Source organism: Crinia signifera, chromosome 6 (assembly GCF_055691185.1).
Source record: "Crinia signifera chromosome 6, ASM5569118v1, whole genome shotgun sequence".
Lineage (NCBI taxonomy): Eukaryota > Metazoa > Chordata > Amphibia > Anura > Myobatrachidae > Crinia > Crinia signifera.
Genome location: NC_139222.1, coordinates 74,586,609 through 74,612,490, shown reverse-complemented (window position 1 = coordinate 74,612,490; position 25,882 = coordinate 74,586,609). Strand labels below are relative to the sequence as shown.

The window sequence follows — 25,882 nt, the reverse complement described above, 5'->3', positions numbered from 1 at the left end:
CTCATCCCCATCAGTATCAATATCAGCTCCCTGTATTGAACCTATGGGTGATCTAGGACGCTTTTGTGGAGGGCGTGAAGGGCCAGCCACTGGGTTGGACAAAGAGCCCACAGACTGTATAAGGGTCTTAACCCAGGCTGGTTCAGTAGAACCCATCATGGAGAGGTGAGCCTGAAAATGCTCCCTGTCCTTCCTGGAAGCAGCTAATTCTGCAGGTAATCCAGCCAACACATCCTGTAACAAAGGTTCAGAAGAATCTGACTGAGAAGTCTGTGTCTGAGGCTCCACATCCTGTGTGTGCTTTGCCTGATAACAAGATTCACACAAAGAGACACCCTTTATATGCTGGGTGAATTGCTCCTTACAAGTTTTACAGGTGAAAACTTTAAGAGCAGCCTTGGAGGCAGCTTTTCCTGCCATATTGTCAGTGTATGAGATTAGTTCTAGAATCACACACTCACACAGACACAAATATACCAAGTGCACACACTGTAAGCAACAGATATTCTATGCCTAGAGCAGCGGAGCTGAGCTAGGATAGGGAGGGGGAGCCTTCCGCCCTTGTATCAGAGATTATGCACAATCTCTGTAAACTGTGCACAAAAATAATCCCCCAGTAACTTACAGACCTTCTCTGTAGTGGATAAGGGGGAGCGCTGGACTGCAGTGCGTGCGCTGGAGCGCGGTACACGATGTCCTCAGATCAGCCTTGCGGTGGGACAGCAATGGCGCCGGCAGAGAGAGAGAAGGAAAGAGAAAGGGCGGCACCCGGTGACGTCACCTAAGCCCTCCCTCTCCCTCCGGCGCGTAGCTTTGCTAGAGCGGAGCGCTGTGTACAGCCTCCGCTCTGATTCTGTCCCCACTGACGCACACCAAAATGGCGGCCGTCAGGACTTCGGCTGCTGTAACATTAGAGAACGGGTGCGCCCGCCCGTCTCAGGCCACATTTCGGCGCACAGCGCCGCTTACCTGCAGCGATGCTGCCTTCATTCCTGGAGCAGTGGCCAGGCCTTGGACCCGTAACGCGAGCCGCGTGCAGCTGCGGCGGGTCCCCGATGCGGTGGCACCGGTGGCCGGATGCGTGGAAGGCGCACTGCGGGCAGTGGCGACCAGCACCCCTCCAGGTCCCACGGAGCAGGCAGACCCTGCGGAGGGGTCTGCCTGATGTTCAGCAGTAAAAATAAAAATTTCCAAAGAATAAAAAATAAAAATAAAAGTAAAAAGACCTAACTCCCTGAGGAGAAGAGGCCCAGAGAACCTACTCCTCCGGGCACTTTTTCTAAGACTGGGGTCTGGGTGGGGATAGAGGAGGGAGGAGCCTGCAGCAGTAAAGTTTTCTTAAAGTGCCACTCCTCCAGTACACCTACTCTATCCCCACATGTAATGACTGCAGTGGCTCCTGCTGCATGTAGGTGAAAAATGTATATATATATTAATAAATGTTATGTTTTAAGAAACCATTTCAAAGCACCCACATCTGATCTTGGTGATCTTTTTAGGGTGTACCAGGACACATCATTTTTAATTACAGTAGATCACAGATTTGTATACAGTGAATCGATCCCTAAATCCTGGTGCAGTGATTTCCTCTCTGCCTATTTTTAAATTGTGTCTTTGATCTCATTCCACGCTGACTTCTTATTGAAACACTCTTGGACTATGTGCACGATTAGCTGCTTGGCAGTCATCAGAATGAGGTGAATGTCTTTGGCACTGGAGTTAATTATAACTAATTACACCTAATTCTATTGAACACAATACCTGTAAGCAAAGGCACTTCTTATTCCACAGAATTAGGCAATCAGAAACACTTTGTGCAGAAGGATTGTTAGTGTGTCAGGTTTTGTCATCTTTTCCTGCTCATTAAACTGAATATATTCTTCAATTATGACAGATACGATACAGCAGAAAAATAATATGTACTGTTTATAATCCAGACATATATATACACACACACACACACACAAGGAGGATATTTACACATTGGACATAACCATAACCCAGATATATGCTATAATGATGTAACTTTCACCACGCAGGTCACGTTGGTTGCAGTGGGCTACCATATCTCCCAGTAGTCATTCATTTAAGAGGGACCCAATATACATTTAAAGGTGCCAATACACAGGGCATAGTGTCATATCAGTCTGACTGCCAACTCTGTGTAAGATCGGATCTATGCTGTACATCACCTTTTATCTATACGTCAGACATGATATACGCTGCTTCTAATAGTAGATGATAAATTATATATTTTCCAGTCTTAAAAAAGACAGTATTTATCGATTCAATATTTTAGGAGGCATGTGATGGGTCATAAACTAGGACTTCTGTCACCCGGGGCAAGGCAGCAATGTGACTCCTCCTACCAGAATCTCTGTAGTAACCTGTGTCCAATGTTTTTAGAACAGTCTGCGACATTCCCCCCTTTTCCTGTCACTACACCAGTCTGTGTCCCTCCCCTAGATTTCTGCAGCAGCCTGTGCTTACTTCTTCCCAAACCCCTGCCCCACCCCCACCACTTACCTGGATCTAATTATTATTCCTCCTTAAGGCTATAGGCTCATAACACACTCAGCACAAGTGATGTCATATCAAACTGACAGGAGAAAATACACTATTATTTCGGGTAATTCTGGTCCATCTATGTCTGCGCCCTGGCCTACCCTCCAGAACAGCATGCGTCCGACCCATCATGGATTTCCTGCTTTCTAGGCCATCTCAGCAGCCCCTCCAATCCAGAACCTGGGCCACATGTGCCGCACTCACTTTTATAGGTACTGATGTTATTTTATGTGGTTATCTATTATATATGTTTACAGATGAAGCCCTGTCATCTTTGCCCGGCACCCGACAGAACGTCCCCAACAGCGTGCGCCGACAGACAGGGACTCCATTAAACAGGGGCTTTATCTGTATATGCAAGTGCTGAGAAAAATCTCATAAATTTTTTTTTTTATATATATTTATTATTACATGATTTGCATGATTTTTATTCTTTACATCATTAAAAGAAAATAATCACAACATGGGGTAAATATGAAGTGTGCTTACAATGTAAAACAAATGCATTAAAATGTCCCACTTCTTTCCAGAGGGAGACATTCACAAATAATAAATAACATGAGTGTCTGTGAACTTGATAAATGTTGAGAGCAAGGGGAAGCGCAGAAAAAACACCAGCATATAGAATCCTGCAGGGGACTCATCATTCATAGGAATGAATTACCAGCTTATCAAATATGCAAATCAGGCAGATCTGAGGGAAGTGTGTGTCATTACAGCAAGCAGAGATGATGCGGGCACAAACATGCCAATGGCATACCCTCCAACATGACCCATTGCATTCGGTACACAATGCTCTGCTCCTGGACTTCCCTGGTAATGTATGATTGCCATCACCTGTGTGGAACTAGGTAATTGACAAGAAATGTGCTTCAACTCAGGTGACGGCCAGCATATATTACCAGGGAAGTCCAGGAGCAGAGCATTGTGTACCGAATGCAATGGGTCATGTTGGAGGGTATGCAATGGCTGGACAGCTTGTGGGTAAGAATTGCATCCTTGGTAGCTGTACTAGACAAGGTATTTTTGCAATTAGATACTCTCTCATACCAGGAGATTTTCCGGTACTTGTTTCCTAGCACGGTGCCCATCGCATCGTATACCATAAGCCATACAATGGTATGCGATGCAACGAGATGGCACCCGATGTCATACAATTTTAAAATTGTATACCATTGTATATGGCATACAATGCGATGGTATACGATTTTAAATTGTATAAGCACCCTAATGGGTGCTTTCAATGTTAAATGGCCCCTCTATAAGATTATTAATTGTATAAGCACTGTAATGGTTGCTTACAATGTTAAAAGCACCCCCACGAAACCCCCACTATCAACGCCATCCCGAAGTGTGGTGAGCGCAGCAAGCCCGCAAGGGGCGGTGGTACGCGTCCTCCGACCTTTTTATACTTTCATACCCCCACTATCCACGTCGACGTGGAGTTGATTTTAGATAGTGTGGCGAGCGCAGCGAGCCACCGAGCCCGAAGCATGGCGAGCGGACGCGGAATACATGTGAAGTAATACGCGTGCACTCGGCACGCTTCGGGCCATACTGAAAAAAGTCGACTCCACGCCGACGTGAATAGTGGGGGTAGAAAAAGGTCGGAGGACGCATACCGCCGCCCCACGCGGGCTCGCTGCGCTCGCCATGCTTCGGGTTGGTGTTAATAGTGGGGGTGCCGTGGGGGTGCATTTAACATTGCTTATACAATTTCAAATCGTATAGGGGCGAACATTTAACATTGAAAAAACCCATTAGGGTGCTTATCCAATTTAATATTGTATCGCAAGCGGGCATTTGGCATGCAATGCGATACAATGCATACAATGCCATACGACTGAATATCGTGGGTGCCGTGCTAGGAAACAAGTACCGATTTACCTGTTCAAATGTAAGTGTCTTACAATGAATAAAACTGGTTAAGAAGTATGAGCATAATTTGGGTCGTCCTTAATCCTCAGTGAGCAGAATATTATAAGTCACCATTCTGTACTGAAGAAGTAGATTTGTTTAGTTAACTACCATGCTATACATACTTTATGTCTCTCTTTAATATGATCCTGTTAAAAGGCAAACTTTGCTTTAACAACTTAAGTCACAACAGGTCCACCAGGCCACCACTGAATCCACAAACTTCATGCGGCACGGTATCATTAAAGGTCCCCTGCTAGTCATCAGCTAATTCAGTGCACACGCAGACTAAAAGAGTGACTTGGCCTACTAACTTTACTACTTTCCTATGAAAGATATGACCGAGTATGGAAATTCCTGATACAGACTATGGTGGATATTCAAGCCCCGCCACTATTTCCGACGGGGAGAAAAGTGGAGGATGTTCTATTCAATGCGGTCTTTCCCGAAAGCATTGAACAGGCATTTTGTCTGAACAGGCCAGTTCTGCCAAGAACGGCCGTGGATTGTCGAGATCACGGCCATATTTCGCAGCCACTCCTCTCTTTCGCCGGTTGGCAGACGGGACATTGAATCCCACCTGCCAATATGCAGTCAAGGAAAATGAAAAGGACCAGGGTTACGGCTGTCATGACCTGCTGTTGAGACAGACCTACAGTCGTGACCCTGGATTGAATACCCCTCTTTATATCATATTGCACAAGTGTGACATTTTTCTCGGTACTTGTGTAGTTTCACGGTAGCAGTTACGCCGTCAGCGTAGCGTCACTGTCAGAATCAGCGTAGTGTTCCCGCGGCCAACTTAGTTAGTCAGAAGTAGCGTAGTTAGCTTAGTCAGTCAGAAGTAGCGTAGTGTTCCCGCGCCAGCTTAAGCATCCCTGTCAGATCCAGTGTAGTCAGTCAGCAGTACATTATATGAGTTATGGCTGCCAACAAATTAACTATCCACGTCAGCCCGAAGCATGGCGAGCGCAGTGAGCCCCGCGAGGGGATGCGTTACGTATCCTGCCTACCTTTTCATACCCCCACTATCCACGTCGGTGTGGAGTTGATTTCATATAGTGTGACGAGTGCAGCGAGCCACCGAGTCCGAAGCACGGCGAGCGCAGCGAGGGGACGCGGATTACCTTACATGTAATCCTTGTCGTCTCTCTGCGCTCGCCACACTATATAAAATCAACTCCACGCCGATGTGGAAAGTAGGGGTATGAAAAGATCGGGAGGACACGTAACGCGTCTTGCACGCCACGCTTTGGGCTGCTGTGGATAGCCTCCTTCATTGTGAATTAGACGCACTTGCGTCCCCACCCTCTCTTTGGACAGGATACGTACGTGATACAGAACCGATAACCCTGTTGGAAGGGTTGCTGTACTCTGCCGCAATAGCTACTCAGACGCTCTTGTGTCTCTTTGCTGGAGCGTCTGAGACGTTCCTGCGTCTCAAACAGATGGAGCGCCTCTACGCCGGAGCCAGCATGATCCCCTCTCCGCCAAAGAGAGGGTATCTTGCTGGCACCAGCGGTGTGAGAGAGGCACTGACTAGGCTTGCCAGGGATAGAGATGCAGTTCCCAGTAGTTACTTGTGTAGTTTCATGGTGGCAGCCTACGCTGATAACTTAGCTTAGGCTGCCGCCGTGAAACTACACAAGTATAGCAGCCGTTGGGCTACGCTGATAATGTAACATAGGCTGCCGCCGTGAAACTACACAATTAAGGCAGCTGTTGGGCTACGCTATTAGCGTAGCTTCAAATGTAGCATAAGCTGCTGCCAACGTGAAACTACACAAGTACCTTTTTCTCCTCTATTCCTTGGGTCCTTGTATTGCTTATCTCCCAGTGTCACCTTTGCAGTGCGCCTACCATGGCTGCCTCACCTGGTACACTTGTGGAAAGGATGGGCCTGGCTGTGTTAGGACCCTACTGTAAGCTTTAGGATGCTGCAACCACTTAATTTTCTGTAATCCATTCTAGGAATAACCTATTCCATCCAGGGTATTCCTACGTAGTGCTCCCAATATGGCTGCCTCACCTGGTACCTTTGATGAGTGGCATAACCTAGTACTGAGGCTGCTCTCCCTACCTACCACTTTAAGTCCCGGCAATCCCTTCTGGCACCTGGCGATCCGACCTCCAGACCCCCACTAGATGGAGGGCGCTCCATCTGTATAGTTTATGTACTTTGTGTGGCACTGCAAATCCCTTATGATAGCCATAAACTAAGGCTAACAATAATATTAATAATAATAAAATCAGTGTCAGATACAAATTCATACAAATTGACAGTCTGCATAAGGAGCTGAAGACAGGCAACTATTCAGCTGACACAAGTATGTTTTTTGGATTGAAACTGACTAATACATTCATTTCCTTTTTCTTAAAAACTAAATAAAAAAGCACACTTGTCTATCGGAGCACGTGCCTTAAGATGTGGCATGGAGCAGGAGAACTAATGTTTCAAGTCAGTCTCTAACCAGTTCTGCAGCAACTTCAGGAAATGTGTTTTATGTGCAAAAACTTTACCTTTTCCTGGTCATAATAACATCCAGTGGTTGCAATCCAAGCACCTGGCACAGGGTGCGAGTTGTCCTTGCAACATAATTTCCAGTTGTTGCCGGGACCGTAACTCACCACTTGCCATGGCCTCGACTTGCACCAAACTCACATATTTTTGCTCCCATCCTTATGGGATTGTCAACAAAAATTCATATATAGCAATATTTCCTTGCAGCTGTATACAGATCACACACAACTGGATAAACCCCCTAGAATCAGAGAATATCTGAACAGCATAGTGCAGAACAGTATGCACCCACCCCTCAGTGATTAGGGATGCTCGCCATGCTGTCCAATATGTACGCAGTCCACATTCTTTATTGCAATGTACATTCTTTGACATCACAATGCCACTTCTGTATCTCATGATCCAATCAGCTGCTTAGACAGTCAGATATGAAGACTAAACATCTGTTTAAATAATGAAGCACCAGCTCAACAAATAATAGATTTACAATAAAATCTATCTCCTCAAATCTATTTACAATTAAATAGAACATTTTAAATAAATATGTACTTGTATAGTTTTCCTATCTGCCTGTGTATTCTCTTTTTTATCTGCATACATTACAAATAATATTTAAATACATTTACCATGGACAATTTGCTGCTGGCCCAGTCACCATATTTAGCACACAATTCACAAAAGTAGAAAAATAAAAATGTGCATTTATAATGCTCCTCACCAATAAATATCACATACCGAATACTAAACGACGCAAATAAAATCCCAGCAGTTGGGTTACCGACAATGAGATGACAATGTGGAGAAAGACATTGAGAGAAGAGGACCCTTTCCTCCGCATAGTTCAGGCACTGAAGCCCCTAACTAAGGATGATTAACTCTGATTTTATTTATTGTTCTTTAAATCATTACTTTTTTTGATTTTAAAAAGTTTTTATATTGTAATTATTAATGAATGTTCTTAATTATTTATGCTACATTAATGAATTTAAGTAAATTAGTTATTAATTAACAAATGTCGTCATTACTGTGTCAGCCGTATGATTTTGCAGGTGTGAATGTGTTCCTAAAACATACGGGAGGATAGGAAAGGGTGTCTTTTATTGGTGCACCAAGAAAGAATTATACTAATAAAAAATGACTTTTATTGATTTCATTAAAATAGTTGCGAAGATATAAAAGAAAACACGACAAATACATGAGACAACATTTAGTGGTTTAAAAAGGATATAAATCCTCACCTAGTGGGACCCCACTTCACACTGTCCCTAAATAATTATTCAATTGATCTAATAAGGCACGGTGGGTTAAATAACTGTTACTGTGACAGATATTGGCACTTACAGTGTGTATGCTAGCCAGGATTGTTGCGACTTTTGAAACAATGTATGAGTATGCTCCTGGAGCTCTTTGTCCAGCAGCGGTGAGCGTTTGAACACGGGTGTGATCCCGCTTCAACGCCGCCGCTGGCTTGCTGGAGCCACTAGTTCCACACCTTGCGTGCTGACCGCATAGCTAGGTAAGAGGTGTGCCGGTGTGCACAGCCTCGCTCATGCGGGTCAGGGAAGACAAGGGTGTGCAGGGTTCTGGCGCCAGAACCCGTGTCACAGGGCATCCGTTGGAGACAGTCCCCTGCAGCACAGTGACATGGGTTCTGGCGCCAGAACCGTGCACACCCTTGTCTTCCCTGACCCGCATGAGCGAGGCTGTGCACACCAGCACACCTCTTACCTATAGTGGGGGTATGAAAAGGTCAGAGGAATGCGTTCCGCCGCCGCTCGCCGCGCTTCGGGGTGGCAATGATACTGGAGGTGACGCTAAACAAGGGCATAGGTGCTTTCAATTGTAAGCACCCATCACATGTCATACTATGCACAAATCACATCTCATCCCATCACTTCTCATAGTAAGTACCCATCACATCTCATCGCATGGGTGCTTCTACTATGAAATATAGCATCGCACCTGGTGCCCTGCGATCCCATGCGATATTTCATTGTATAAGCACTGTTGTGCACTTCATATGGACATCGCATCGCAGAGCACTGTACACGCTGCACGATGCAATGTGATTTCACTACAGAGAATAGCCCAGTACGCTAAATACATACTGGGTGCCCTGCCAGGAAACAAGTACCAAACATTGCATAAAAATAGTCTTGCAAATAAATTTTGAGACTATATTTTGGCCAGTTAATTGTGCTTTTAGGCATGTTGATTTAAACATTATATGAGCATATTTTTTAGAAGTTTCCCTCTGCTTCTCACTATATATTCTATACTACAGTAGTACCAAATCACACTTTGTTTTAATAATATTACAACCACTCACAAGTCTAAAGGCCAACCAAATGGTGAAGCGGTAATCACAGCAGTCTCATAACCCCATACATATTTCTGTGTGTGCTATTAATGGTTTGGAATCACTGACAGGGTTACTGCATGGCTATGGAAGAAGAGATGGGGAGGGGCGATGGCATGTATCATATTGCCTCAAATGAGAAAAAATATATTGTTTGGGCTTATCTAACAGTTTTGCTTCCTCACAACAAAACTTGCTGAATAAGAAGAATGCAGAGACAAGTTACTCACTACAATGAGAGACAAAGGGGGAAATGTTCTAAGATGTGAGTTGTATTTTACAAGGGATGTTGCTATAGGCAACCAATCAGAATCTACTTCTTATTTTATTAGCACCTTCTAGAAAATAATAGATATTATCTGATTGGTTGCTATGGGCAACATCCCACGTGAAATAGAACTCCCATCTAAGTAAATTTACCCCAAATCCCTTTAAACTGGGGAACTCATGGATTAAACAGGTTCTCTAGCTGCTTAAAACCAGGTGAAATGCAGGCTTGACATCAGCCAGCCAACTTCTCGGAGCAGCGTATTGGCATCCGATCCCCTTGAGCCACCTGACAATGGGCAGGATCCCATGTAATACATTGCATGTGGTCCTTCTGCGTGTGATGTATCGCATGCGATCCCTGTTCCCCACTGCAGAGAGCAGGGCCAAGTCAGAGATCAAACATGCAGCACGTATGATATCCGGTTCCAATTCGATGCGCACTAAACCTCACATCGGAACGGATGTCAACACTGTTCCGATTTGGCCACTTTTCACCTGATCCGTCAACCGCATCCTTCAGAATCGGGTGAAAACAGGCCGATTTGGACGTGTGTATGGGCACCTTAACCCAATAAAGGTTTTCAGAAGTGACAATACATTTTGCTGAAAACAACAAAAACGTAGAAAGAGCTTAATCTAGAAAGATACTAATCATGTGTTTCCCGGTAATGGTAGGCACTAACTGTCACACACTGATTACACATACCCTCAGAACAGGACGTGATTATCAGATCTCAGCAGCTCGAGTCGATAAAGGAGGAGCACAAACCAACACTCCGGTTATCTCATTATTCTCATCACCAAAGCAGCACTACCACTGAGGACACCCTTGGAGCTCTTTAGTACCCACTGAACTGGGAAGGTTAATTCAAGGGCTTGCTACAAAGTATTAGATGACTAACACCAACCTCCAGGTTGTTCTTGCATCGCCACTGTACTAAGATTTTGTTTGACTGACTGTAGCCTGTTCAATTCAGTGGTTCCCAAGCTGGCATACCTTAGGGCAGTCTTTTTCAACCACTGCGCCGTGGTACACTAGTGTGCCTTGAGCTGTTCTCACGTGTGCCCTCAGATCTAGAGATGCCCAAACCAGTTTACAGCCACCACCAGTTCAACGGTTATTGACTGGTTTCTTCTTTTCATGTAAAGGGCCAATGTATTTTATTTTTGTTACCTGTGGGGACTATTGTGATTGTTTTTTATATGGGGCCAATGTGTTTTACCTTGTGGGGATCTCATCCCATATAATTTTAAAATCTTATTTAGTGTGCCGCAAGGTAAAAAGGTTGAAAATCACTGCCTTAGGGGTTCTGCTGTGATGCTCAGACAGACATGTTACCCCACCAGTCTATCCAGTATAGTAAACACAGTCACAACCTTTCCCTCCCCCTTTAGTAGGCTCAGCCCTCGGCCACTCCTTAATTTGAAATCCTTAATGATTTTTGCCAGCAATCACACAAGGACCTGTCCCACACTTAGGCAGCCAACAGCACCCAAATGACATTTACATATTTCTCAGCTGTCCTAGTGTACAGAGAATGCATTATTGGCACAGGGATCTCCACCCACAGTGACAAGATAACTGGTGGTGTTTCCTTCATAAAAGAGATTACATGGATCTTGATAACTCCAGTACTTAAGGTTAGAACTTGTGACTATGCTATGCAATTGTCACGGCTAGGGCCATTTGTGACCCCGGACTAGGACGAGCTGCAAGTGGGCTGGGCTAGCGAGGACAAAAGTTAGTGGGTTAAATGTAAGATTTGCTCATAAGACATGATGGTTGAAGAAGTCTATGGATTAGGCGATGCTATAGATGCTGAGAATACCAGCAGTGCCAGTTTAACTGGATAGCTAAAATCTACATAGGTGAGAATTGGATAACTGAGAGCTGGATAGCGGGAGACTGTATGCTGGGGACACCAGCAAGGCAGGATAGCTTTATAGGTTGTAGCCGGGAAAAGCCAGCAGCGCAGGTTAGCTGGATAACTTGAAGCTGGGGACACCAGCAGATCAGGACAACTGGATGACGTGAAGCTGGTGATACCAGCAGAGAAGGATATCCAGATTACTTGAAGCTGGGGATACCAGCAGAGCAGGATAGCTGGTTGGCTTGAAGTTGGTGATGCCAGCAGTGCATGATATCTGGATGGCTTGAGGCTGGAGATACCAGCAGGGCAGGTTAGCCAGATCATTTGAAGCTGGGAACACCAGTGGAACAGGTGATCCAGATAGCTGGAAGTCAAGCAATGCTGGAGATGGAAACTGCACTGTGTCTTTAAGAAGCAGAGTAATGCTGGAGCTCTCTACACACTGACGGACAACAAAGCACCGACAACTACAAATGCCTGGAGCTGGGCTTTATACCTCCTGCTCAGTGCTGATTGACTGGAATGGGCTCTGACTGGGATCTGTTTCCTGACTGGTTCTTGCGGAGGAACAGACCAGGAAGTGTCATGGCACAGCCCATGGAGAGAACTGGTTTGGAATGGTGGCGTGGTGCAGCCTGCAGGGAAGTGTAATGCCAGGTAGCTGAGGTAGAATGACGCAATGGCAACAGCGGGATGCCAGATGGGACAATGCTTAGGATAGCGCCGCACCTATGACAAGGCAAGGCTGGGGAGCGCTGATAAACCTTTGTTTTGTGACAGATTTATCAGTTTTTAGTTAATTTTAAATATACTTTTAAACAATGACAAAGTCCACAGATTTGGGAGCACTCAATGTTAGAACATAACATAGTTTTAGAACTGAGGGGTGGATGAACTGTATTAAGGCTGGTGAAGTGATAAAGCGGCCAGTGATAATGCAGCAGGCAATCATCTCCTAACTGTCATTATCCAAACCCAACCTGTAACTTGAAAGTGAGTGATCATAAATACGCGTTATAGCATGTATTGTACCCGACAATTAAACTGACTCATTTTTTGAAGATCGGTGCGTCACCCGGCATACACACCTTTTCTATATATGCCAGGGAGGGATCTGTTCTGGCTGCTTAAGTGCTCATGTGGCTTATGCGTCCGCAGAGGGGAAAGACTCATCATCACAGGGCGGGCTGAACTGAAGCGCCACAAGGAAAGAGCTGCCTGACTGGCCTCACGACGGAGCTACAGCTGTCAGGGCAGGTAAGTAATGTGCACTGCGGTGGCATCCTTCCCTGCTGCTCTAGACTGTTTGGCCGCCAGGCAATGGTCGTCTGATAGGTATAGATGGTGCTGGCTATGTGTAATGTGAGGGGGATGGAGGGGGCTGCGTATGTGCAATACTGGGGGCGGGGCGGGGGGGAGGGGGGGCTTGTGAAAGGAGGCCATATATGTGCAATCCTGCTGTGGGGGGGGGGCAATGTGCCATGATTGGGCTTTGGAGAAAGTGGCCAGGTTTGTACCATGCTGGGGTTCTGGGGATGGAGGCCATGTTTGTGCCATGCTGGGGGTATGAGGAAGGAGGCCAGGTATGTGCCATGCTGGGGGTTTCGGGAAGGAAGATGGGTATGTGCAATGCCAGGGTGGGGATAAGCGGCATCATAATTAAGAACCTTTGTTCTGCTGGGACCCAGAAAAGGTCAGGTAGGACCCCAATTTTTTTAAGTGAGGGGTTCAAGGAGCCAGTTTTGGTTTGGCTAGGCATGATCACTGAAAGTTAGGAACGGATTGGCAGGTGATAAAGTGCCGGCCTCTTAATACTTCACAAAGCTCAATAAAACTGTCCCTCAATAACAAATCATATTTGGACTATTGTTTTTTCACTTGAAATTATGTTAAAAATTTAATTTGTGAGAAAATATATGCAGAATGTAGAATTCATTTTAATCTGGCTTTTAGCACATTTATTGCATAATATATATAGGAGACCGGCACTCAGCTTATACAGGTCTACTTTCCCGGTGCCTTCACATCAACAGTATGCAGATTCCAGAGAGTGCGGCACTCATCATAGCGTACAACTTTTCAGTCTTTCCTGACGAAAATCAAACAAAGACTGAAACGTTGTACGCTATGATGAGTCTGTGTCTTTTTTACTGAGTGCCGCACCCTCTGGAATATATATATATATATATATATATATATATATAAGGTGAGTTAGTTTGTTGTAGTGAGTGCTGGGCCCCCTGTGTTTGTATTTACTAGTGTGTGGTCACAGGCCACCACACCCCACCCTGGGATGTGGGTGCTGTTTGCACCCCATTCCTAGGAATGGCGAGTGTGTTGGTACTTCTGTATCTATATATATATATATATATATATATATATATATATATATATATATATATATATATATATATATATATATATATATATATATACACACATATACACACACACACACACACACACACACACTGTCTAGAATTTTATCACACAGTAATTATACTTATGTGTGGCTCTGAAAATGTTTCTAATACAAACGCCACAAATGAGATGCCAGGAGAAATAGACATTAAAGAAAGAACAACACTGCGCTAGAACCCGTATGCAACAAGGGATGATGTCACTAGTCCACCAAAGGACCCTTGTTCATGCACAGTGACCCGATGCGGAGTCTTCAGATGCATCATCGTATAACAACAGCACACAAAAGATGTCTATTAACACAAGGCGCCACCGCCAGCATTGGCATAATCCACACACATGCAGCTACTGTTCTTACAGTGTCCGACTCTGAATGTGGCCCATAGTATATGCACAGCCGCCAAATCCGCCTATCATTCACAAACCTGCTCCCAACATCAGGAGTGCTGCATGATGCGTTGGAACCACACACGGTGTACATCGATCGTCTGCCAAACTGCAGGCCACCACAATAGTCTTTAGGGAAATGTATCGGCCATATAGGAACATTAATAGTGTAGTGTGTATAGATGAAATCAGATGTTCTCTGGGTTGTTTCAGCAATAGAAAAAAGAAATGAATATTCATGGATTGTTCCTCTTATCTTTCAGGTGTGCACCCACCATTTGAATTGAATGATTATCTACAAGGTAATACAGTCCTAAAGCATAACTGATATCACTATGCTCAGCATCCTGCTGCTCAAGATCTGAACTCTACAACAATAGCAGCGCACAAAATACATTTTTTACACGGAAGCAGGACAAGGGATCTACTGCAAAAAGATAGAAAGCCATTATGTCGAAACCATTAGTTCGACAAGCAAAAAGGTTGACATGCAAAAAGGTCAACATGCAAAACAGTCGACATGCAAAAAGGTCGACACTACCATTAAGTCGACAGGCAAAGGGTAGACATGGGGTTGTTTCACCCATATATCGACATAGACACCGTTTGAAGTGAACCGCAGCCCCTTGCTTCGCTTGCGATTTGCTTTGGGCACGGTGCCTTGCTGCGCTCGGCACACTATTTTATTCTCACACCTCGCACTAGTGAATGGTAGGGCATGAAACACCGTCTGTCGGCTCCAAAAACAGTGAAAAAACCCATGTCGACCCTTTGACTGTGGACCTAGACACTGTCGACCTAATGGTAGTGCCGACCTTTCTGCATGTCAACCTTTTTACATGTGAACTTTTTGTTTGTCAATCTAATGGTTGTCTATCTTTTTGCTGTAGACAAATAGTCCGGATACCTTTTTACACACATGCACTGAAAAACTGTTAAATTCAGAATTACCTGAAATTAGTGACTGGGAGTGTTTCATTGGGAAGCGTCCAGTTACACCAAACACGCTAGCTGTGAGGATGTTTGATGCACCGCTGAGAATTGCTACACAAAACAAAGTAAAAGCAAAGAACTCCATAGTCCAAGATGAAGTGTCTACTTTCACCAGCACCGTGGTCAGAATAAAGGTGAGCAGCATGACCAGTAACGATGATAGTATTCGTACCCGAGAGGAAATCCTAAAAGAATTAAAGAGAAACATATTTAAAGCACAAACCTCTAACCGCTGCATTATTAGCAGACAGCACTGACAGGTTCTTACTGAAGATGAAAAAAATTGAACAAAGTTTATCAACTTCCACTACCACTTGAAAAGGGGCATAGTAACCCAAAATAAATGTTTTACAATATCAGTAGAAAACCTGAATTAATGATGCAGAGGTGTTCCCATCTGCTAGATCAGGTAATAAATGATTGTGACGTCAGCAGTAAAGGCCCATACACACTGGGCGATTTTGAGCTGAAAGCCGCTCAAAACACCAAGATTGAGCGGCTTTCAGCTCACAGCACCCAGTGTGTATGGCCCGGTGATGAGCAGTGAGCGGTGATGCACGCTCTCACATCATCGCCGGGAAAGCCGCTCATCTGCTGGTATTACCAGCAGATGAGTGGCTTTGTGCGCTATGCAAAGCCGTCCGCCCCCCACCCCCTGCTGACAGCACCGGGCAGGTGGAAAGCGGCTTTCCCCCCAGCGACAACAGCGGTCATATCTGTCCGTACACGCTGGGCATAATCATTCAGTGTGTATGGACCTTTGCTGTTGGGTGGCCCAACAAAAAGCTGACTTTATAGCTAGAGTGGCATATAATACCACATCTCAGGGTTTCATAATGTGAATTGGGGGAATGCATAGTGTGGCATAAAAACTAAATTGGTACATGTCTAATTGGCATCATGCTTATTGTGCATCAGTTGGTGGAAGGAGTGTTAAAAATTATGTAAGCCTTATTGCACAATATCGAAGTCACTAAATTGTATAGGCGGCCTGAGGGCCCCCAGCCATTGACTTCAAATTTCCAAGCAATTTTGGTAAGCGCACTTATGGGCAGCTACATTTAGCCACGAGTTGGAGAAAAAAATTTGCTTAAAGCCCCGTACACATGGACCAATATGATTGCTAAGCAATATTAGCTTCAAATTGCTCAGCAATATATTGCCCAGTGTCCTGTCTTTATCAGCGACCAGAGATGGTCGCTGATGAAAAGGAGACACTGCCGGGGGAAGCCGCAGGTCGCAGCTCACTGAATGGCATTAGTTACCAGGCTTGAACACTACATGATAATAGAATTCAGAGATATTAGATACATATATTGGTGCAAATGGATGAATAAGCCCCCAAGCCATCATCAAGGCTTCTCTGTGAATTAGGATCCCTAGCGCTATATCTAGGTGCAGGGCGTGGCACCCCAAGAAAGTCAGCCTCAGCCACAAAGCCCAGAGAGGCACACTAGTGACAAAAACTATAGCATTAGAGAATATTAGTGTTAGGAAGCCAAAGCTATATACATCAAGTGAAAATAATGTGAAGTAATTAAAATATTAGATCACACATGGTTGCAACTTTTTGCTATTCAGTCATAGAATGCTAGTAATGTTAACATGGGTCAAATGAGTGTATGACAACAGTAGGGAAAATATTTCAAAGGTAATAATTTCAGAACTCAGCACAGAACCTTTAGTACACTCTTCCCAAGGAATAATTTTGCACTTGGAGGCATATAATCAGTGCTTTTATGTATCTGGAGATGTGTTACGGTGGGACCTATTTCATGTGCCAACCTAAAGCCCTGTCGACCCTTAGTAATCGACCTTCATATTGTCAACCCTATGATCCAAACCCATTGCAGGGATGTGGGCAGCAAGTGGTTTACTTTGCCAGGGATGCCCACACTTCTAGTAAATGGCACTGTGCTTATGTTCTAGATTATAGGTGCACTCATAAATACTATACATGTGTTAGGACAGTCATTCTGTTCCACAGGTAATGGTATGTTTACGTAAAGTTGCGGTTTATGTTAAGTAAACTTTTTACCCTGAAGCTTGTAAGATCAGTTGGGTTTATATCAAATGTAGATGTTGGGATTGCATTGTTCAGGTTGGCATTCAGCTGAATATTATTGGTTTTAACAGGAAACCGTATCTTCCTCTTATTTTAATGAGCAGGGGACATGACCTAAAGATTAAAAAATTGTGTCTAATGTACTCCAGGGATTTTTTTAGATCTTTCTCAATTACATCCTACCATAGGAGTGTTGATGTGGCCAAAACCAGGAAGCGTGACCGCAAACCCAACAGACTGAAATAGACTGCCCCATGTACTACATGTATTAAGCATAGAATACATTAAAGAGAACAGGAGCTCAACTGAAATAACAATTATGTGGCCGATTATGGGCTACTGCTCACAGCATATAGTGCAACTTGTCACACTACACCTCTAATCCACACGTACCCTCAACAGGTCATGTTTACTATTTTGTTGAATCAGTAACTATCCCATTGCTTTCCAATGACAAAAATTCTCAAAACATGGCCATTCATTATTCAATAATCATAAGCAGTGTTTGCTCACCAACTCTTTTCCTAAGCCGGGAGCACACTATGCGATGTGTGTACGCGGTGATACTGGTGGCGGCAGTGACTCAGCGCAATTCCGGCATCATCAAGTCCATACATACCTGCCGATGCTGGCAGGAGGGAGCAATGGTGGGGGTGAGTGGGGGACATGCTGCATGCTGTAGCATGACTCCTGTAGTCATGCACTCCCTCGTGCACATTCAGGACGAAGGAAGGTATCATTAATGATCCGCGGGAGCGTGCATGCAGAACAATAGTCAGCATAGACAGTAAGCTATATTTTAAACTATATCGCTCAGAAGGAGGAAAATGAGTGCTTAATCCCTGTACACAAGGGGCGATTTCAGCATGAATTGCCAGGGATATGGTCACTGAGCAACCATATTCCCATGTGTACGGGGTGACGGTCATTGGAGTGCATGATCGCTAGTCACCGGAGCAGTGACCAGCGGCTTCCCCCGGCAGAATGTTTCCTTTTCATCAGCGACCATCAATAGGACGAAAATGGGATACTCAGCAATTTGGTCTCTGAGCGATATATATCGCTCAGCGACCAATTGCTCCGTGTATGCAGAGCTTTAGTGTGTATGTGGCTTTAATCAGCAGCAACAAGCCGACAGTATGTTGGGGCATGCACACAGTGCGATATGAACTACATAGTACATGCATCACCATGTGTATACAGCTTACAATCCCGAGGGTCGATATCACAAGAAAAAAATAGACTGTGCAGGTAGCACAATTTTGACAACAAAGTGTACGATCTATAGTATAATATAATTAAAATTGTACAAAGCCAAAAATCATACATAGTCAGAACTGCACAGTGTATGCACCTTATGGCTTAGTGATCCTTCTAGGATCTGGCCAGGTCAAGGGGGGCCTGTTGACATTACCATTGGAGGCGGGTCTGGTCCCACCAAAGTCACTGCTGGGGAAGCACAGGGCATCTACAGCGGCACTTGGCTTCCCTGTGTGCACCGGCGGGGGGAGACGGCAGTCTGTGCTAGCAGGGTGCTGCTAGAGGGCTAGGGCACGTTTTGCGATTTAAAAAAAATCAGGCAGGGTGCGGCGACCTGCTAAAACAGCCTAGCATGAACACTATTTTTTCAATTATGCTTTGCACTTGTCAAGTAGAATGTGGAGGCAGCAGGAATATTCCCTCTCTCACGACATGGATGCCAAAAGGTTTTAGATGTGGGAGAGGAGACACGGTGCTAGAAGTATGCATTACATTCTAGAACAGCATTACATTGAGAATGCTTTGCACAGAGATGCATTTTCAGCTCAGGAAGAGAAAAATAGGTGAGATGTTTATCACAAAATTATACACTGGAACAAACTTTTCATCTTCTATTATTTACAAGGTTTATTTTCTAATTTTGCTTGTTTCCTTAGCACCCCATCCACCCAGGCAGAGTCTGATAAGCATGCATGCGGGATCTATAAGTTTCTGCCCGGCACAGACAGCTAATTATCTGCCACTGATGGCAGACCTGTATCTGCATTCCCCTATCTCCGGTTATTACCATTCTGCTGCTGTCACTGGCACATACAGTATGCTATTAAGGCTGTAAATAGATATCTGTTGCATAAGGGGGTGAAGGAGGGGGGCAAAACAAAATAACAATTGTTAACAATGTAATCTTGGTAAAGCAGTAGTTCAAGATTGGGGCTAAACTTTTTCTTCACCCTAGAAAATATACAGCATTACAACTAGGATATTTACTTATTTACCTGGTATAATTGCCTGTCATTAAGATGATGGGTAGTGTCATTATAGGCTGAGACACACACACCGACTCGCTGCCTGCGCTGGAGAGCTACTATGCGGTTTAACCCTTTCACCCGGCAGTTCTGATACCAGTAACAGAGAGAGCAAATATTTCGCTGTGGGAAATGTGTATATTTTTAAAGGGTAACCCTACCTAAAATAAAGGTTTGTCTATAGAAAAGAGATAATACTATATAAACAGAATAGGGGTTCCGATGAAGGGGGTGTGCATTGCTGCAGAGTGTAGTGTCTACATGTTTTTGTGTAAATAGAAGGTAGTGGTGTGGGAGGCAAAATTTGATGGTAGCCCTTGTGGAGAATAAGCATGCTCATCGGTTGTCATGGAAAGGTTTACCAAAACACTAGGGGCAGTATTCAATGCGGCCGGCGAGGGTGTTAAACAGCGGGGATCGCCGAAAAGAAGCGACCATCGTAGTTTACCTGTGCTCAGATGCTGCCCGGCTTCTCCCGTCCCGGGCAGCGCGGCTCTGTGCAGCGTGACGACGTCAGAGGTCACGCTGCGCAGGCCAACCAGAACGTCCGCCCGCGCTCCCGGCATCCCTCCCACCCTCCCAGCTGCTGCTGCTGCGCCCGCCCTTCCTCCCGTACCAGCCGCCCAGCCACCCTCCCGTACCGCCCATGTAAGTATATATGCGGGGCGGCCTTTTTTTTAATTAGGGAAGCCAATCCCGGGATCGGGCATTTTTCAATTCTGAATTCCGGGATTGAAAAAATGCTCCGGGATTGGCTTCCCTAGTACACAGTGAGCATGAAGCAGTCGGTTAGGATGAGAGCTGGGTTTGGTAGAAGCTGGTTTTAAGAGCCCGTTTGTAGTTTTGTAGATAGGTGGATAGTCTGATGGGAAGAGGTAGAGGATTCAAGACAGAAGGAGCAGCACATGCTAAATCTTCGGAGCCAGGAATGGGAAGAGATGGAATATACCTTTATAGAAATTTATACATGACTATCCTCCTGGAAGGACTGGGAAGTTTCCAGAAAATCGGATGGCCTTCCTGGCCCACTGGAAAGGTGAACAAGTCCTCTGCATCCCCGCAGACCTGTGCCCACCATTTACAAAGCACCAATGGGCAGACCGAGAAGGACTTAATGAGGCACTTTGCTCAGAATTGTGACATTGTAGCACAGCCCCCTGCTATGTAATGCCTGTTATAATCGCAATGTAGTGGAGGCAAAGTCACAATGATGTGATTGTGTGACAATGCCGTGGCCTACCCGTCTCCCCGCTGGCCACTCCCTCTAAACACCGGTCAGGCTGCCCCCTTCCTGGCATGAAAGTTGGCATGCATGCACTCATTACACTGATCTGTACAAAAGCAAAATAGAGGTAGCCAGTTTTGCCTTGCAGAAGAGGAAATGTGCTAAATTAATAAGACTGTCACAAACACAAACGTCCAGGAGATTGCACACGTCGTGACCTAGAGCCAGGACCTACAAATGTATACAGGGCATGATTCTGCGAAAGTATGAAAGCAAGGATGGTAACTATGCACCTTGGTGAAACCATGTTGAACTTCAGGTGGGGCACATTTAAAATGTGCAGAATGATATGGATTTGAGTGGGGCATGATAACTAAATTGCTATAGACATTTCATGTGAATAGGCCTGATTTCCCATTATACCCCCCCCAAAAAAGGTTCTGTGATTCCCAGTGCTATCTCAGCATCATGATGCCCACTTCACTACGTAGCTAATACCTGCCCATTCTTCCAGGGATGCAGGGGACTACTCGAAAAACCTGAAGCCTCCAGAGACTTCCAAAGTAATGGAAGCACAATAGTTTTATTACGTTAGTTACATATGTAACATAACGCTTTTAAAATCTCCTAAGTATAAAAAGCTAAATAAGTGAACAAACAAATGTTATTTTATGCTTCAATTTACACAATAAAAAGCATTTCGACTAATTGCAAGAAAATTCCACTTTACATGTATGTAGTAACTTTCTTTTTTAATATCATTTAGAAGAGGGGCTAAATGCAAGGTTCTGTGAATGAACGTTACCTGTTTACAAGGTAGAAATTGAGTATAAGACATGGCACTGATGGCACTGCGGTGGCAATGGAAAAGTAACTTTCAAAGTAGTCCTGGAAAACAGAAAAGTGAAAAGATATCATTATCAGACAAGGAGACCTGCAGTCAGGCATCACAGCAGAGTTTCCTCAAACTACAGTATGTCATTACAGTTCAGGACTTCTGGTTGAGAACAAGTGATTTAATTATAACCACAGTCAATTTAACTTAACCGTCTGGACTTAACCCTTTAAATGCCGAGTGCATTTGTCAAAATAGTTGTGAAAATTGCCAAGCAAACATTTTTATTCATCATAATGATTTTTATTGTTTACCTTATATCAGAAATATCATCTTTTTTTGTTTTTTTATGCATTTTTTAATCTAAATTATATAAGAAATGTGAGCGAGGCTGGTATTTTTTAGCAGATCCTTTTCACATCTCGCACAGAGATGGCACTCCAAGGGTTAAGCATGGATATCCTTAAAACCTTGACTGATGGTGAAATTTGGTTAACACTGATTGCCTATTTAATGGTAAACATGTGTATACGCAAATATTTTTACTTTTTAACAATCACAGCAGTGTTCATTCTAGCACCTTCTATCTTTAAATACCCATGTAGTTCCTCTTCCCTGCCTGGGGTGTCGCTGTCTGCTGTGGTGTTTCTAGCACAGGTCTAGTTTGCATAGCGGGTGCTAGAATGAACACTATCACAGTATTCCAAAACCTATACAGGGAAGGCAGCCATTTTGTGGGCTAACAGAACAGCTAAGACAATGCAGAATATATATATATATATATATATATATATATATATATATATATATATATATATATATAGTTACATTGTTTGGGCCAAATTCAGTACTTAATACAGAGAGACACCCAATATTAGCAGAGTTGCTCACTCATGCCTGGCATCTCGCGGCTTATGTAATTTTTGGGGGGGCTAAATGTATGAGGACACATCTTTACCACACTCTTTAAAAAAAAAAAAATTCTATATAACTATGACATTCACTCTATGGCGGAATTACATTCTCGTTTAGAAGTTTAGTTAGCAGAGTTGACGCAGCACAAAGTTCAAATTGTGACATTCACTATAATTAATTCACTTGCCCTGTTATATGTAGGTAGTGGATTGGAAGTAGCCAATCAGAGCAGCCCCTACTGTCCCAGCAGTGGAGAGCAGGGCTGCTCTTGTGGAAAAAACAAATGGCCCTGGTTTTGCTCTACTAGAGCGTCTTTAAATATTTAGTCACAGGATATAAGAACAACTCTTCAAGGTTAAAACAATTTTAACAAAGTCCCATAGCTTCACTGTGAAAATGACGAAACTAGCAAAATAGAATGTGATCGTATAATTGACCTGGATTATAAAAGTAAACATTAATATTCAATACTATATAACTTCATCTGTAGCATTTACAAAAAATGTAAAAATATACTGTATACGCAGGGGACATTTCCCTTTCAAACAAATACATTTTCAAGTGTCAACTAGGTCAGTTTATTTGACATTCAGTGATGTCATCTTGTCAAAACTGAGTTGCATGTAGAGTATAGAAGACCTCATTAATGACCAGCAGGGATGAGCACAGTTAAAGATTAAGCATACACAATAAGCGATATTACAAACGATAATCACCCAAAAGGGCCAAAATAAGCACTATCGTAAAAAATATTGGGTTCTTGTGTAATATCTGGGCGCCCGATTTTTTGATCGGGTCGGAGAAATCGGGTCGATCACATCGCATGCAACCAAATCGCATGCGATGCGAGGGATGCTATTTTTACATAGGATTCAATGTTAAATGGTCCTGTTCATACCCCCACTATCCAAGTGAGCATGGAGTTAAGCTTATATAGCGTGGCGAGCGCAGCGAGCCACCGAGCCCGAAGCGTGGTGAGCGCAGCGTGCCCCGCGAGGGGACGCGGAATACCTTTTAAGTAATCCGTGTCCCCTTGTCACGCTTCAGGCTCGGTGTTTTGCTGCGCTTGCCACGCTATATAAATTCAACCCCATGCCCACTTGGATAGTGGGGGTATGAACAGGACCATTTACCCTTGAATCCTATGTAAAAATCGGGTCGATCGCATCGCATGCGATTTGGTTGCATGCAATGGACCCGATTTTTCTGAAAAATCGCGTCCATCGCATCTGATTGTATGCCTTAAGTTAAGGCATACAATCAAACACATCGGGCGCCCAGATATTACACAAGTACCAAATATTGCTTAGTGTGTGTGGGGCTTAAAGCTGGGTACACATTTGCAAACAATATGCCCCATAATGCTATAGTTGCTAATATTATCGTGCATATCATTTAGTGTGTACCCACTATAACATTAATGTTGCACACACCTGCAGTGAGGGGGGGGGGGGGGGACATCAACGAACGTTAATAGCATTCAGCGGTTTTTTTTTGTGTGCTGAATTGTTCGCCTGGGACTTGAAGCGCTATCATATCTGGCTACTGACTGTGGAAACAGTTTAGTGCTTCCCATGCCGGAATGCAGCTAGTCGAGTACAATAAATGATCTGCTTCGCTGGTGGAGGTTGAGCACAGATATTACTAGATGGCAAGGAGAATAAAACCATGAGCTTTCGCTAGTCTCTTTCCTAAAAGTCAATAACTCGTTTTTACAGTCATCCTTGCCAATAGTGTAGCGTTTGCGACCCATAATCTTGTACATTGGGGCAGATGTATTAAGCCTTAACAAGAGTTAAATCCAAGGGTGATAAGGAGAGATAAACATCCAGCCAATCACCTGCTAACTGCCATGTTACAGGCTGTAACAGTCAGTTAAGAACTGATTGGCTGGACGTTTATCTCTCCTTATCACCCTTGCATTTATCTCTTGTTAAGGCTTAATACATCTGCCCCATTATATTATAGAAAGTTTGCAAACAAGTACAATGTTTATGTGCGGTATGTAAAATATCTTTACAGATGCGATTTCTGAATTATTAATAGATTTCATTTTTAAGGTGACATAAAGGGGTACATTTACTAACATTTGAGCTCTATTGAATACGGGATGTTGCTTATAGCAACCAATCAGATTCTACTTATTTATTTAGCACCTTCTAGTAAATATCAGATAGAATCTATGCTATGGGAAACATCCCATCTTAAATAGAACTCCCATCTTAGTAAATTTGGCCTAAAGAGTGGAAATTTGGGAGGGCTTGAGTGAATGTTTAAAGCTAGCATAGTGTGACCTGGTAAGAGAGTGACTACCATAGGAAAAAGAAAGAGTGGAAGTTACAGGAGGTAACCAGGGTGGAGATGAGGGGTGAGATTTAATAGGATGAGATATTCAGAAAGTGAGAGATTTGGGAAGAAATCTCCAGTTTTTTTAAAGCGGCAATGATTTACACTGCAAGATCAAACTGGTTTTGCAGTGTAAATGGTTGCCGCTTTAAAAAAAACTGGAGATTTCTTCCCAAATCTCTCACTTTTTGAATCTCTCATCCTATTAAATCTCACCGAGGTGTCAATTAGTCAAAGAACAAAAGAGGTGTAGACAGAAAAGAAGTTGTAGGAGGCCTGAAGTAACCGACTTAAGGCCCCCATACACTAGGGCGACTTGTCCTGAGGACAAGTCGCCCCCGACTTCCCCCAGAGCTTCCCCGGCAGCTCCCCGGGGGAGCTTGATAAGATTGGCACTTGATGTGCCATTTTTTACATGTGATAAATCGTCTCGATTTATCACATGTAAACCCGGTGAGCAGGGGGGGGGGGGGGGGTTTGCAGAACAGGGCTGCTGGTGGGGGGTGCTGCTAAGGCAGCGTGCAGGGGACACTGCGGGGGACAGTGACAGAGCCGGGCAGGGGGAGGCGGGAGCTGTCAGTGCTGGAAAAAAAAGCCCATACAATGAATGAGCAGCCTGTGATTGGCTGAGCGCTCTCTCAGCCAATTGCTGACTGGCTGAGAGAGCGCTCAGCCAATCATGGGCTGCCCATTCATTGTAGGGGCTTTTTTTTCCAGCGCTGACAGCATTTACTGCCCGGCTCTTGTACTGCCAACTCTGTGTCCCCCGCAGCGCCCCCCTGTCTTACTAGCAGCGCCCCCCCCCCCCCATTATGGCTCCCAGCTCCCTGCGGAGGTAGTGCAGGCAGGGACCGCAGGCGTTGCAGAGCAGAGACTGTCGGCGCGGCGGGAGAATAGAAAGAAATCT

At 44.3% G+C, this 25,882-nt stretch overlaps 1 protein-coding gene across 1 annotated transcript in view; it reads right to left on the bottom strand.

Annotated features, from left to right (window-relative positions):
- SLC29A3 (solute carrier family 29 member 3) overlaps positions 1 to 25,882 on the bottom strand; it is a 62,422-nt gene that overhangs the window by 27,489 nt on the left and 9,051 nt on the right. The window contains exons 3-4 of the mRNA XM_083146302.1: positions 21,685 to 21,767; positions 15,263 to 15,489 (exon numbers count right to left, since the gene is read on the bottom strand). Of these exons, the coding sequence (XP_083002428.1) occupies positions 15,263 to 15,489; positions 21,685 to 21,767 (310 nt within the window). The remainder of the gene's footprint in view (positions 1 to 15,262; positions 15,490 to 21,684; positions 21,768 to 25,882) is intronic.